General features: G+C 43.0%; 1 protein-coding gene across 6 annotated transcripts in view; it reads right to left on the bottom strand.

Annotated features, from left to right (window-relative positions):
* Positions 1–303: 303 nt before the first annotated feature.
* The window catches only part of LOC139181411 (fibrous sheath-interacting protein 2-like), a 155,734-nt gene continuing 143,435 nt past the window's right edge, over positions 304–12,602 (bottom strand). For 5 of the 6 annotated variants that reach the window (XM_070784792.1, XM_070784790.1, XM_070784791.1 and 2 more), the window contains 6 exons: positions 11,051–11,542; positions 8,523–8,620; positions 7,066–7,112; positions 4,953–4,996; positions 2,830–2,896; positions 304–511 (listed from right to left, as the gene is read on the bottom strand). In XM_070784792.1, the coding sequence (XP_070640893.1) occupies positions 489–511; positions 2,830–2,896; positions 4,953–4,996; positions 7,066–7,112; positions 8,523–8,620; positions 11,051–11,542 (771 nt within the window). In that variant the 3' untranslated portion in view covers positions 304–488. The remainder of the gene's footprint in view (positions 512–2,829; positions 2,897–4,952; positions 4,997–7,065; positions 7,113–8,522; positions 8,621–11,050; positions 11,543–12,602) is intronic. The other variant, XR_011565379.1, reaches the window with a different exon arrangement.

The raw sequence follows: 12,602 nt of genomic DNA on the forward strand, positions 1-12,602 counted from the left end.
CGATGACTCCCTTCTTTGAACACCCAGGGTGCCTGAAAGATGTGATGACACGTTGCTTTACTGGTATGACACGTTTGCTTTGGAGTTAGTTCTCATCTTCCCAGCAAGGCTGCAGGGCCCTCAAGAGCAGAGCTTCAACCCCACACTGCCTGCTAGATGGATCTATATGTGACACAGAGCTGCTCTTTTCATCCCAAAATGCTTGTCAGAAGCATTTATCAAAACCCTTCTTTTCTCCAACTGCCTCTTTATGCTTTCTTTGCTCTTATTTTCAATATAAGAATCAGTGTGTAGGACACAATGTCAGCTTTAACAACCGTTTATTTTTTGAGGAAGGTCAATATGCTTACTGTTATTGGGTATTACAGTCTCAGTTTCTGTTCTGGTGAGGAGGTGAGGGTGAGGAAGGTTTCGGAACACTGGTGTTAGATCTTGAAAACACTTTGGAGAAAGTTGATGATGTCGTCCTCATCATTTCAGACCCCTGTCTAGAGGAAGTATGGTTCAAAGTCTGTGAACAACCAAAAGAGAAATGTGATCAGTTACCAGGCTTTCCAATTGCTGTCAGGGCCCGGGGAGCGATCATTTAGGATTCAGAAATAAGTAGTTATCTCGTAGCTTTTGTTTTTAAAAGTGCTTTCACAAAGAGTAGTTTGCTCCTTCTGACAGCCTTGGGAAGAAAGCAGGAGAAACCCAGTGAAGTCAGATGCCTTGTCTAAGGTCACATGGGTAGCCTGATGAGCTAATTCCACACAAGAAGGTAACTTTCAACTCTCAACAGTACTGGTGTCCATTTCAAAATGTCCAGGCAAAAGCAGCTGTGCACTACAAGAGGCTAGCATTTCTCACTCGGTTTGGGAACATTTTCAGTTGTCTGACCCAAGTGATCTGTTTGTTGTGTGAGCCATACAGGACTTGAGTGGCCAATAAAAGGCTCCATTTGGACTCATTGTTCTATACCACTTGTCTTGTGCAAAGGGCTCTTAGAGCATCTAATAGTTTATGTTAACAAAATGATTGTTGTATCTGTAAGGACAGAAATGCGCATTTACCTTTGTTGCTGATGAATTGTGACAAGATGTCATAAAAAGACACAGGGCAATAAAGAACATACCTTCTTATTTCTAGTAAAAGACAGGGTTCTCCTAGACCTCTTGCAAATCCTCAGTTTTTCTCTTTAGCAATATAACCTTAGGAACCCCAAGGATCTATGATTAAAACTAAGGTAGCAGATAGCAAATTTAACTGCAAATAAAGTGGGGGGTGGGAATAGTTTAGCTCTTCAGATCAATCATGCAGTACTGGACTGTGCTGATAAATTAAACTAAATAAGAACAACCAAGAAATTCAGAAGGAAAAAGCCAAAATGTGCAAAGGCAAAGGTAAAGGCTTGAATGGAGAGATCTCTTCTGAAAGAGTAAGACAAAGAGTTACCGAATTCAAGCATATACTGCAAGGCCACATTCTGAAAATCTTGAGGGGAAAAATAAAGCTTTGTTTTTGCAATTTGCGGGTCTTGTTAAAAATGTAGATGCCTGGCCACCATTTCCAGGTCTCCTTCAAGACACCCTGCTGCTGCTTTGATCTGCTTTGTGGGCAGCACCATGGACTTCACTTGGTTGGTACTGGTCACTCTGAAGAGAGAAATGTACCTGGGTGTTTATGGCCATGACACATGCCAAGGGCTAGGGAATGACACATCGTACCATGAACTGATTTTGATTCCCCCAAAATCCTATTCGTGAAAAATAAGCTGTAATGAGCCTGTGTTGGTCCAGAAGTCCCCTCTTTTTTGGGGGGGGGGGGTTTCCTAAGCAGGTATCATTGTAATTTCAAATTCAATGTAAACTCTCCTCTGGGGGGAGCTTTTCTACTTTGAGCACCTTAGCACAGGGTGAGCCATTTCTGCATTCCTTCCTCCAAAAGCCCTTATCCGAGCAAAAATAGGTTATCTGAACTGCTTCTCAGTGAATTCCTCTAATGTGTAGAATGTAGGGGTTGGGAGGAGGTGTCCCCATCAAACTGAAGTCGCAGAAGAATGCGATTTTACTCTTTGACTGGACATGCTACTTGGAAACCTAGATGGGATCTTTTCGACTTATCACTGAACTCTGCAGGAAGTTCCTGGTCACTGCTTAGTTCTGAGATGTGACCCCTGTTTGGCAGGAAAAAGAATATGGGATAGAGCCTCAAGACCTGTGATGTTTGAGCCCTGGCTCAGCCACCTGCTGGCTGTGCCACCTCAGGCAGGTCATTTGCCTCCATTTTCTCCTCTCTCAGAGAGAGCTTCAAGACTTTCAAGGAAGCATGGTGTGATAAGCTTTAGTGACTGTTACCTTGTCGATATAATGGAAATGATGCTTCACGGGGTGGATGTGAGAAAAGCACTTAGCAGAATGCCTGGTACATGGCCGGTCCCTAACAAATGTTACTCCCATGACCAGGAACTGCCTGCACGTTTAAGTCAGAGAACTGCATAATAACCTGCAAATTGCAATCTACATACATACTAAGGGAGAAGGAAATGGCCACCCACTCCAGTATCCTTGCCTGGAGAATCCCATGGACATAGGAGCCTGGAGGGCTACAATCCACAGAGTCGCAAAGAGTCAGACACGACTGAGTGACTCACATACACACACACACACACACACACACACACATACATACTAAGTCATATTATCTCATCCTCGTACTGGTGGTGGGTGGGTGTGCTGCAAGGCAAGACCCATTCAATGTGATGGGCAAGGAGGGTAAATGATCAAAACTCCTCTATGTTCAAAATGACATAATTGAGAGCTTCATTCTAAAATGATACATTTGTTGTACCTGAAGTGCCATCGTTTGAGGAATATGGGCTGGTCCGGTCTCTTCTGCGTTGATAGAGGGTGAGAAACTGCCAAGACAAAGGTGAAATACCAGCTTAAGCCTCTGCCCTTTGATGGACAGCGAACACTAGAAACCCTGAAGGGAGCACAACCATGGTGGCATCATACACAGTAATCTCAGGGCCCCTCAGTCTCAAAGAATTATCTTCTGGGACTTTGGTTATTCCTAGGCATGACTTCTCATAATTCTTGCTAATTAGGACACCCAGGATTGGCGCCAGACTCAGACAAGGGCTGCCCCTGGCGGATAATTTCAAGGGCTCACCTGTCCCAGGTCACAGAACAATGTCAGCCATGCTGCCCCTCCCCTCCTGGAGCTTGGAACAAATAAAACCTTTTCGATCCTTCTCTGAGCAAAGCTTATGATAGTGGAGGTCTTAAGGGAAGGAGGAGGCAAGGGGAGGTCCATTTTACTACCCCAATCTTCTTTGAAATAATTCTTAACCATTGTGAGGTCTGGAGCAAGAAAGTGGCAGTGTGAGGTTGCAGCAGCCTGGAGGGGGCAGGGCGGAGATGGTGGCTCAGGCGCTGGCTCTGCTCTGTGGACCTTCCTCACCCCCTGGAATGCAGAAGCAGCAGGGTCCCAGAAGGGCCTGCAACAGGCTGGGGGAGGTGGCTGGGCTAGGTGTGCCATGGTGAGGGCGGTTAAAAAGGATGGGGCAAATCAATGAAGGCAAGATGAGAGAAGCATGAGAGATGAGAGAAGCTCTCCACACCAACACCTGTCGTTGGTATGGAGAGCAGAGTATTATGGTGAAATTTTGGATTTGAGGCAGTTTATGGATTAAGATACTGAGGATAGGATATAGAAAGGGATAAACTGGGACAGAACAATCTAAGGGACTGGGTCTCAACGTTGGCTGCACAACACAACCATCTGGAGAAATATTACAAATAGGCATGCTTGGACCCCGCCCCAAACGAACAGGAATCCCTGAGGCTGGGGCAAGCATTGTTCTCTTTTCTAAGTTGCCTGGGTGACTCTAGCATGAAGTCAGGTTGAGAATGCCTTATCCAAAGGAAGGAGGGGAAGGGGCAGATGCTACTAAATGGCCAGACACAAGTCCGCTAACTCAGTGGTTCTCAACACTGCCTGTTCATCAGCATCACCCAGGGCCCAGGCTGCAACCCAGACCAACTGAATCCGAATCTCTGGGGATGGAACGCTGGGCATCAGTTGTTACAGTTGATTCCAGGCTGCAGCCAGGGTTGAGAACCTCTGCTCTGTGTAACAGTTCCCACACAGGGCTGTCCATCAGCGTCATGGGGGCAGGAGTTGAGGCACTCCTGACTTAGTTGAAATTTGACTCTGATGGTGCTAAGGCAGTTATTCTGACAAGACAAGCCCTTGCTGTCATGAAGCTTATACTCAAGTGAATCCTGTGCCAGAGGATGAGGGCAGGAATATTTGACAGCTTTGTTTACTTCTGAATCTCTAGCCCTCGGCACATAGTAGGCACTTGATAAATGGTGAATAAATGACTAAATGGTGACCTAAGAGGTGTGAAGAAAATAACGCAGGATAAGGGGGATGACTTGTGTTTATGTGTGTGTACACGCGTGCTGGGGGATGGTTAAAGTGAACCAAGAGTAAAGCAAAAGTAATACAAAACAGAGAGGAGGATCTAGGAGGATCTGTAGTTTCAGTCTCCTCAGAGACTTCCTAAGAGGGCTTTAGGTGGAGGGAATTTCTTGGGATCACACTAAGGAGTGGGCCAGGTTTTTGGAAAGCTGCCTAGGAAGGGCACCCTGCAAAGCAGATGGAGCCAGCGTTCATTTCCCTCAGCCAGCGCCCCTTCCTCTTCGAAGCATCTGTTCCCTCGCTGCCCACACCGGGCCCTCCAGTTCCAGGGCCTCACTCCTTGCGTGCCATTGTTCTCAGGTGCTAAGGGGCTTACTCTGTGCACTTACTCGGGGACAATACCTTCAACCAGGGGTTGGCCCCAACTGGGAGTGCTTCCTGAGGCCCCTCAAGGCACGCCACACCCTTACTTTAAGGCACTCCCTCATTTCTGTCAGGGTTCCACTGGCTCACCATGAGGGGAACCAGTGAAAAATATTTACCTTAAGATTGCTCAAATTCTCCAGACATGGACATTCAAGACTTTCTGTGATCAAAACACAATATTGGAAAACAGTTATTTCTGAGACATATACACATTTTAGCACAAAAATAACCTCAGTAATTTCATCAGAGAATCGCAGAAACTAGGCAAGCAGAAGAAACCAAAAGAGGTGAGATCCTCAAATTCTGGGCACAGGTCGTGGGGAAGATGCCTCTAACATGCCAAACTCATCCCATCTAGGGTCCCTTGCACTTACTGAACTCTGTGTGTGGGACCCTCTGCTTCCAGATCTTCTTGTGGTCACTTCCTTCCCGTTATTAAGATCTGATGTTTCTAGACTTCTTGGACCAAACTAATCTAGCCAGTCAGTCTGTATCACTTGGGCTCTTCTTTATGTGTTTTTCATATTCATTCATGAATGTCACAAATATGTACTGAGTATCTACTCTGTGCTTCTTTTGTAGACATGTGGGGATACAGTGAACAGAGAAAAATCCCTGCCCTCATGGAACTAACATTCTAGGGAAGGGGGAGAGTCAATAAACAATTTTTTTAAAAAGCTTTCAGATGGTACAAATGCTAGGGATAAAATTAAAGCAGGGAGTGCTGGGGTGGCATTGGGGTTTCAGTTTTAAAGAAAAGTGTTCAGGGAATTTTTGACTTCAAATATAATACTTCAGCAAAGATCTGAAGAAGATAAATGTTCATGTGGCTGGAGTGGAGTGATTAAGAGGGATCATAAAGAGAGGTGGTCAGACAGGTTACCAGGAGGGGTGAGTGGAATCCAGACCATATGTGGCCTTGTAAGCCATTGTAAAGACCCTGGCCTTTATCTGGGTGAAATGGGAAGTACTTATTCCTATCTAGAATTATTGTGTTTATGTGCTGTACTCAGTCGCTCAGTCCTGGCCAACTCTTCACCACCCCAGATGAAGCCCTACTGTGTTTATATCCCCTTCCCAATTAGAAGGAGGTGAAGACTTTGTCTCTCATTCGCAGCTGTATCTCCACAACTTAGAACAGCGTCCAGCCCGAAGAAAGTGCTCAGTGACTCTGTTGAATGTGAATGAATGCATGAACTGGACAGGTGCAATATTAAATATTACCACAGGACACCTATATCTAAGTGTGACTCACTGCAGTGAAGTTGAAGAAAACAATGACATTGAGTTCAGATTTAGGAGACTTGGGATCCATATTCTGACTGACAGTATGACCTTGGACAAGTCACTTCCCTACCCTGAACCTCAGTCTCTTCAGCTGTAAAATAAGGTTATACTAGCTACTTTCTGGCTCTGACAGCCTATGATTCCATAATACAGGAAACACGCCAGTGACGTATCATCCTCTGACGATGACCTATTTATGGGATTCTGGCAACTTACCTCCATTCTATGATTCATCTTTTAATGAATGTTATTCCCACTCTCAAATGGAGAGGATATATTTCTTGAGTAGCTTCTTGAGTGGGTGCAGGCTTGAAACAACCAAGGCCAACTCCAGCTCTGTAGCTGGAGTTTTCAGGCCATCTTTACAGTAAACATGATACCCCTACCTCAGTGCTGTCCCACTGTTAGAGCCACATTGATCCTTTGAGCTTTAAAAGAATGGAGGACCAAACCCAACTCATAAATAAGGAGTCAGTTTTAACAGAGACAGAATTAAAGTGGGGTGCACCCTAGCCAAGATTTAATGCAAGCAAATAAATGTAGGTTTCATTTTTAGCTTTAAAAGCTTTTAAATATATTTTACTAGGGCTGACCTAGTTACATAAAGCAAGCATTCCTACTTAAAGAGATGATTAAATCCTAGCAGCATGGGCTGTAGTCTACATATAGATGTGATAAACCTTTATTTCCTGGATATTTCCCACAGGATCATGGTGACTGTAAACTTATAGTCACACTACACACTTTTCACCACAATTATTAATGGAATCTTACTAGCGTTTCAGAAAAAGCAAACTAGTTCATCACACTAGCTGGTTAACTGACTCAGTATTCCTCCAATTTAGATCAGCCTACTGGAAAACTCAGTATTCATCAACACGGTGAACAAACTCTCTGTTTAAATACAATCTAATTTAAAGTAAGAAAAGTAATCAATCCAACCTTCTGCAACCTTGGCACTTGGATCGGTGGAACTCTCATCATCAGAACTAAAGAAAAGATATAAGACATTTCATTTTCTTTGTATTTTATATGAAGGAATGAATAATTATTAATGAATAATAATGACTGTTAAAGAACCATCTGTTCAAGTCTTTATTTATACAGATGCAAACCTGGCATGGTATGTCTGTGAGTTCTCAAGATAAAAATGACAGCTACATTGACTTTGGTTTTATATATTCCCACTCGTGTTGTGCAATGATACCAACAGTTGAGATTTGCCTGCCATACTAATTATGTATGTTAAGACAAGCGTGAGTGGAGATAAAGCCAGTGGTGGGCCAGGAGTGGATGTCCTAAAATGGCATCGGGTCAAAAAGAAACCTTAATTTCATGGTGCCAGGTGGAAAAGGATATAGTTGGGACAGGGTGGATTTTCTTCCTTATGCCCTATTTCTCCCATGATACAAAGTGCTACTGTTCCGAGCTTATGGTTACCAGCGGGGAGGGTGGGGTGAAGGGGTGGTTAGGGAGTTTGGGATGGACATGTACACACTGCTGTATTTAAAACGGATAACCAACAAGGAAGCACTGTGTAGCACAGGGAACTCTGCTCAATGTTATGTGGCAGCCTGGATGGGAAGGGAGTTTGGGGGAGAATGGATACATGTATGTGTATGGCTGAATCCCTTTGCTGTCTACCTGAAACTATTACAACATTGTTCATCGGTGATACCCCAATATACAATAAAAAGTTTTAAAAAACAAAAACAGAGTGCTACTGTTCCCAGTTTGTGAATATTCTTATGAACACAGGGGCACTTTTAGACATGTTTTGGCTACTCTAGAAAAACTATTAAGACTTCAGTGTACTTTGTTCCTCCCTGTCCCTATAGATACCACATGGTCCAGCCTTTCTCTTATAGTCTTTTCCAACCTGGATGGCCTTATCTAAATCTTATCCATCATTTAAAGCCCAATTCCAACTCTAACACTTGTGAGAATTCTTCCCTGAGTGCTCTAATTTACATTGCCCCCTGTCTCCTTGGGGTTCTTCTGACAGTGCCACCCTGCTGAGCATTTAGGTACACACATGAACTAAGTGGGACTCCTTTAGGTGAGCCGTTAGGGTGGGGACTGCTGGCTCAGAGCCTGTCTCCCAGATTCAAGAACCTAACACATTAAAGACTCAAAGTAACTATACTATAGACCACTATACTAGAAAGCAGATCCCAGGAGAAGAAAGTAGAGACCAGATAAATAGGAATAGGAGAAAAGATGTGGAGGGAAGGCCCAGGAAGTAAACACAGAGGGGAGTTAGGGGAAGGAGTGAGGGGAGATTGACGGGCTAAACTGGCTTCCTCACAGGTTTACTTGAGGGGCCCATTCTTCCCATCAACGTAATCTTCATTTCAGATTTCTATTTCCTTAGCCAACTAGTATTACTTTGACTGTACCTAGAAAAGGAGGCCAGATCTGCATCATGTAAAGATACACTCATCATTCTATGGATGAAGTGATGTGTTGGTTCGGTGCTAGGTCTCATTTCTGTTTCCTGGAAAAATACAAGTAAGACACAAAAGAGTGTTTATAATAAATAAAATATACCACAACATTTCCTTAGTTATCTATATAGCCAGCATTTCTGACCAGGCACACTTTGTTTGCTCATGAGATTTCACATGGCTTTCCAGTAAATAAACAGATCCCAATACATAGAGTTTGTGCAAGGCTATTGACCTGATGAGCTCCTGAAGTGGCCAGAGTCATATTCCTGTGTTTTGTTTTCTCTGGTTCATTGCTGCTTCTGAGTTAATTGGAAAGAAGTGAAAGTCGCTCAGTCATGTATGACTCTTTGCAACTCCATAGACTGTAGTCCATGGAATTCTCCAGGCCAGAATACTGGAGTGGGTAGCCTTTCCCTTCTCCAGAGGATCTTCCCAACCCAAGGACTGAACCCAGGTTTCCTGCAAATGGATAATCCATGGGATTGTTTTACTAGGAAATTCTAAATCATGTGTAATCCCCACACATATGACTAAGGTACGATTTTTGGGGTAGGACTAACCCAAGAGGTCAGTGAGGCCCAGATCACCACTAGAAGGGTACAGAACCAGGGATAAGAGCTAGAGTTTATGGGCTGTTTACAGGGGGAATATTCAACACATTCAACTAACAAGCTGGATAAGTAATTTTTAAGAAGATAGTTGGTTAAATAACTTTCCCCAATGTCACATAGCTACTAAGTGACAAAGCCAGAATTCAAACCCAGATAGGCTGAATTTGCATGAATGTTTTTACTCCCCTTCAAGTCCATCTTCTGGTCCTGCCCACTGGAAAGGAGCTGGTACACACAAAACTTCCAATGAGTATTTACAGGGCAGTAAAGTGTACCCAAAACCCACACAACCTAGCATTTTAAATAATTAGCTTGTATTTCTCCTAACCAGTTCCTATTTTCTGTTTTTCTTGTCCTTCTAAATAGCCTAGGACTCTTTCCATGATCTGTTTTTCTTCAATCGAGGCTCCTGGCTGCCGGCAGCCAGCGTGAGGAACTCCGCCCGTGGCAGAGGTCACGAGGAAGGAGGCTCGGCATACACAAAGGCAGGATCGAGCCTCAGGGGTCCCCCTGGAAATTCTCGAGCATCTACCCCCATAACCAGAGTCTGCCCACTTTACTGCTTCGTGCTCTCACCTACACCTCTGACTTTACGGGGGGCTGTCCCCCACCACCACCTCTCTCTGAAAAAGAGTTAACTTACAGCTCCAGTCAATAAAGTTCCTGGGCGTGGCAAGAGTGTTTCAACCTACAAACTCCTTTGGAAGTCCTCTAGCCTGCCTGAACAGATTCTTCCGGCCACATGTGATTGTTCATAGCCTCCCAACTGTGAGAGGCAGGAGATGTTCTAAACTGTCTAAATACAGATTCCTTTGAGCAGTTAAAAGATTGATTAGAAATTGTATTGGTGAAGGGTTTTTCACTTGTTGGGCCAAGGTTTGCTGCTAAGTTTCCATATCCCTTACCTACTCTGTCCCTGGGAGTGTATTGCTGAATATACTTGGTGTATAGGAATGTAAGTAATAGCTTTAATGTTTGTAACCTTGGACCCTTGAGTTAATTCTTTTCTTGTTATAGCCCACCACACCTTTGCCCTATAGGAATGCAACTTTATCTAATGCTTTTGGAGGGTGGCGCCTGACTTTAGAATAATCACCTTTAGAGAAAAATAAGTTTCTGAAGAAAGGATCTTAAAATGTTAACAGGCCTCCTGGCCAGAAGATGATGTAAATCACCTAAACTTTTGCATATGATAAGTTTGCAGGAAGAAAGCCTGGCTTACTGCATGCCTCTACCCCTTCCCCCACTATCCTCTATGCACAACTTGAGGTATAAAAACTACTTTGGAAAATAAAGTGCGGGCCTTGTTCACCAAAGCTTGGTCTCCCCATGTCGTTCTTTCTCTCACCTTCTGGCTGAATTCCCATCTGTAGCGTGGAGGCTCGTCAAGCCTACTAATTTTGCCTGGGCTTCTAAGATCTGACCGGGGAGGCCTCAGTGTCTCCTCTCCTTCTGGAGAACGGGAGGACGCCTGCGGCCTACGTAGGTGATGCAAATTCCTTGTCCTGGAATTTTATTAGCTTTCCACGTAAACCAAGTTATTCAGCCTCTTTTCTTCACTGAATTTTCTCACTGAGCTATCCTTATTTAACCACTCTTTGTATCTTTGATTCTATTGTATCCTGATCACCGAAGCCGTCTCCCCTTCGAATTCTCTGGATCCACCAGGGCTGGACCCCGGCACCTGGCTTCATCTGTTAATCATTTCCCTTTTGTTGTAAATATCATCAGAACTGGGAGAGACTACTTGGGATCCAGTTGATGCCCTTATCTTCCTACCCAATGTGTATCACTTGGACTAAGTTTGTGAAACTCTCTACCCTTTCTATAGAAACCTGGTCACTGATAGTTACATTTCTCACTTACGCTTAGTTGTGTCTTCTTCTCCCAAGACGAGTTTGTGACAGTCACACATTCTGAGGTAGTTACATCAATGTTAGAATCAGTTCTTATTAGTGTCTGTTCAGATTCCGTCTGTTTTGCTGGTGACACTTCAGTCATTATAGTCACACTGGATTTGGGCTGACATTTTCCTACTGACAAAAATTTTTTCAGACTGCGATTGCTCATTGGTGGCTTAGGGTGAGCCACTGTGCTGGTAGTGAGCTTCATGTCTTCTTTTACTTGATCTTCAAGTGGGCTTTCTGGAAATTCTTCTTCTTCTTTTACAACCTCTTGTAAAACAACTTCATCTTCATCAGAAGCTAAGCTTTCTTCTTTATTTTCTAAATTTTCTTGACGAATATCATGAGTTAGCAACCAAATGATAAGATCTTTTTTGCTTTGAACATCTTTTAAAAGCTCCACTTCGGTGATGTCGGGCTTTATTAAACTCTGAAATGAATTTCTACTAGAAGTCTGGAATTAAAGAGACAATGAATGTTAAAAAACAATCAATTCAGTCATTTTTGCTGTGGCTCTACTGTATTGAATGGTAAGGCAACTTTCACATGGTTTCTATTTCAATTTAGTAAAATTACTTATCTTTAAGTGCCTTTCACTTACATATTAGTCATATGTTTAAAAGAAAAAATACATGAAAATCACAAGCAATATTTCCTCTTTTCGATAATTCTTTTTTGCATTCAAGATTAACAGTCCAGTTCAAAGAAGAGACCCTAAGGTTCCTCCTTTTGCTTCAAAGTTTACATTTTACTCATCAAGAAATGCAAAATGCATACATTAAGTACACTGTTTTCATCATTTGCTTTGAAAGTCTTATAACAGATTTAGACACGATAACTTGTTTTTCTCAACTTCTTACTAGGGAACTAATACACCACTCTAAATAAAGAAATTTTCATGGAAAAGACAAAGTGTTGGCTGACCGGGATTTTTAAAACTGATGAATAATGGCAACATTGTGAAGGACTCTGAATGTTCACTCCTCACCCCTCCAACACCCTAATCCTTGGAACATATTTTCCAAAGGAAGCTTCAAAGAGTAAATTTTCATTCTCCTCACTTCCCTAGTCAAATGTTACTTTCCATTTTGCAATGTTAAAGCCAGATTAAGGAAGAGACCATTACAGTTAAACAAATAACTTTTCCCATTTCTGTAGCCTTTTGATGATGCCACAGAACTTTTAAGTTAATTTGAGTTACCAATCTTAGATCCCTCTGTAACACTGCAAACCAGATTTTCAGATAAATGCTGCCTTAAAGGAATATCCTTTGTGCAAAACAAAATCTGGGTTAACAACTGGTTTGAGGGGCTCATAGTGAAGCACTCTTTGATTTTCACCCTCTTCCGTTTCTTTGAAAGACATGGGTGCTCTGGTGCTGCCTGTGCAGAGTCACTGGATTTCTGAGATGAAATTTGTAAGACAGTGCCTTCTGGGAGAGAGTAGTCTCCTTTCACAGCTTGATCAAAATGGCTGAAGGCTTGGGCTTCACTTGTAGAAGATGATGGTTTAAA

This window comes from Bos indicus, chromosome X (genome assembly GCF_029378745.1).
Source record: "Bos indicus isolate NIAB-ARS_2022 breed Sahiwal x Tharparkar chromosome X, NIAB-ARS_B.indTharparkar_mat_pri_1.0, whole genome shotgun sequence".
Classification (NCBI taxonomy): domain Eukaryota; kingdom Metazoa; phylum Chordata; class Mammalia; order Artiodactyla; family Bovidae; genus Bos; species Bos indicus.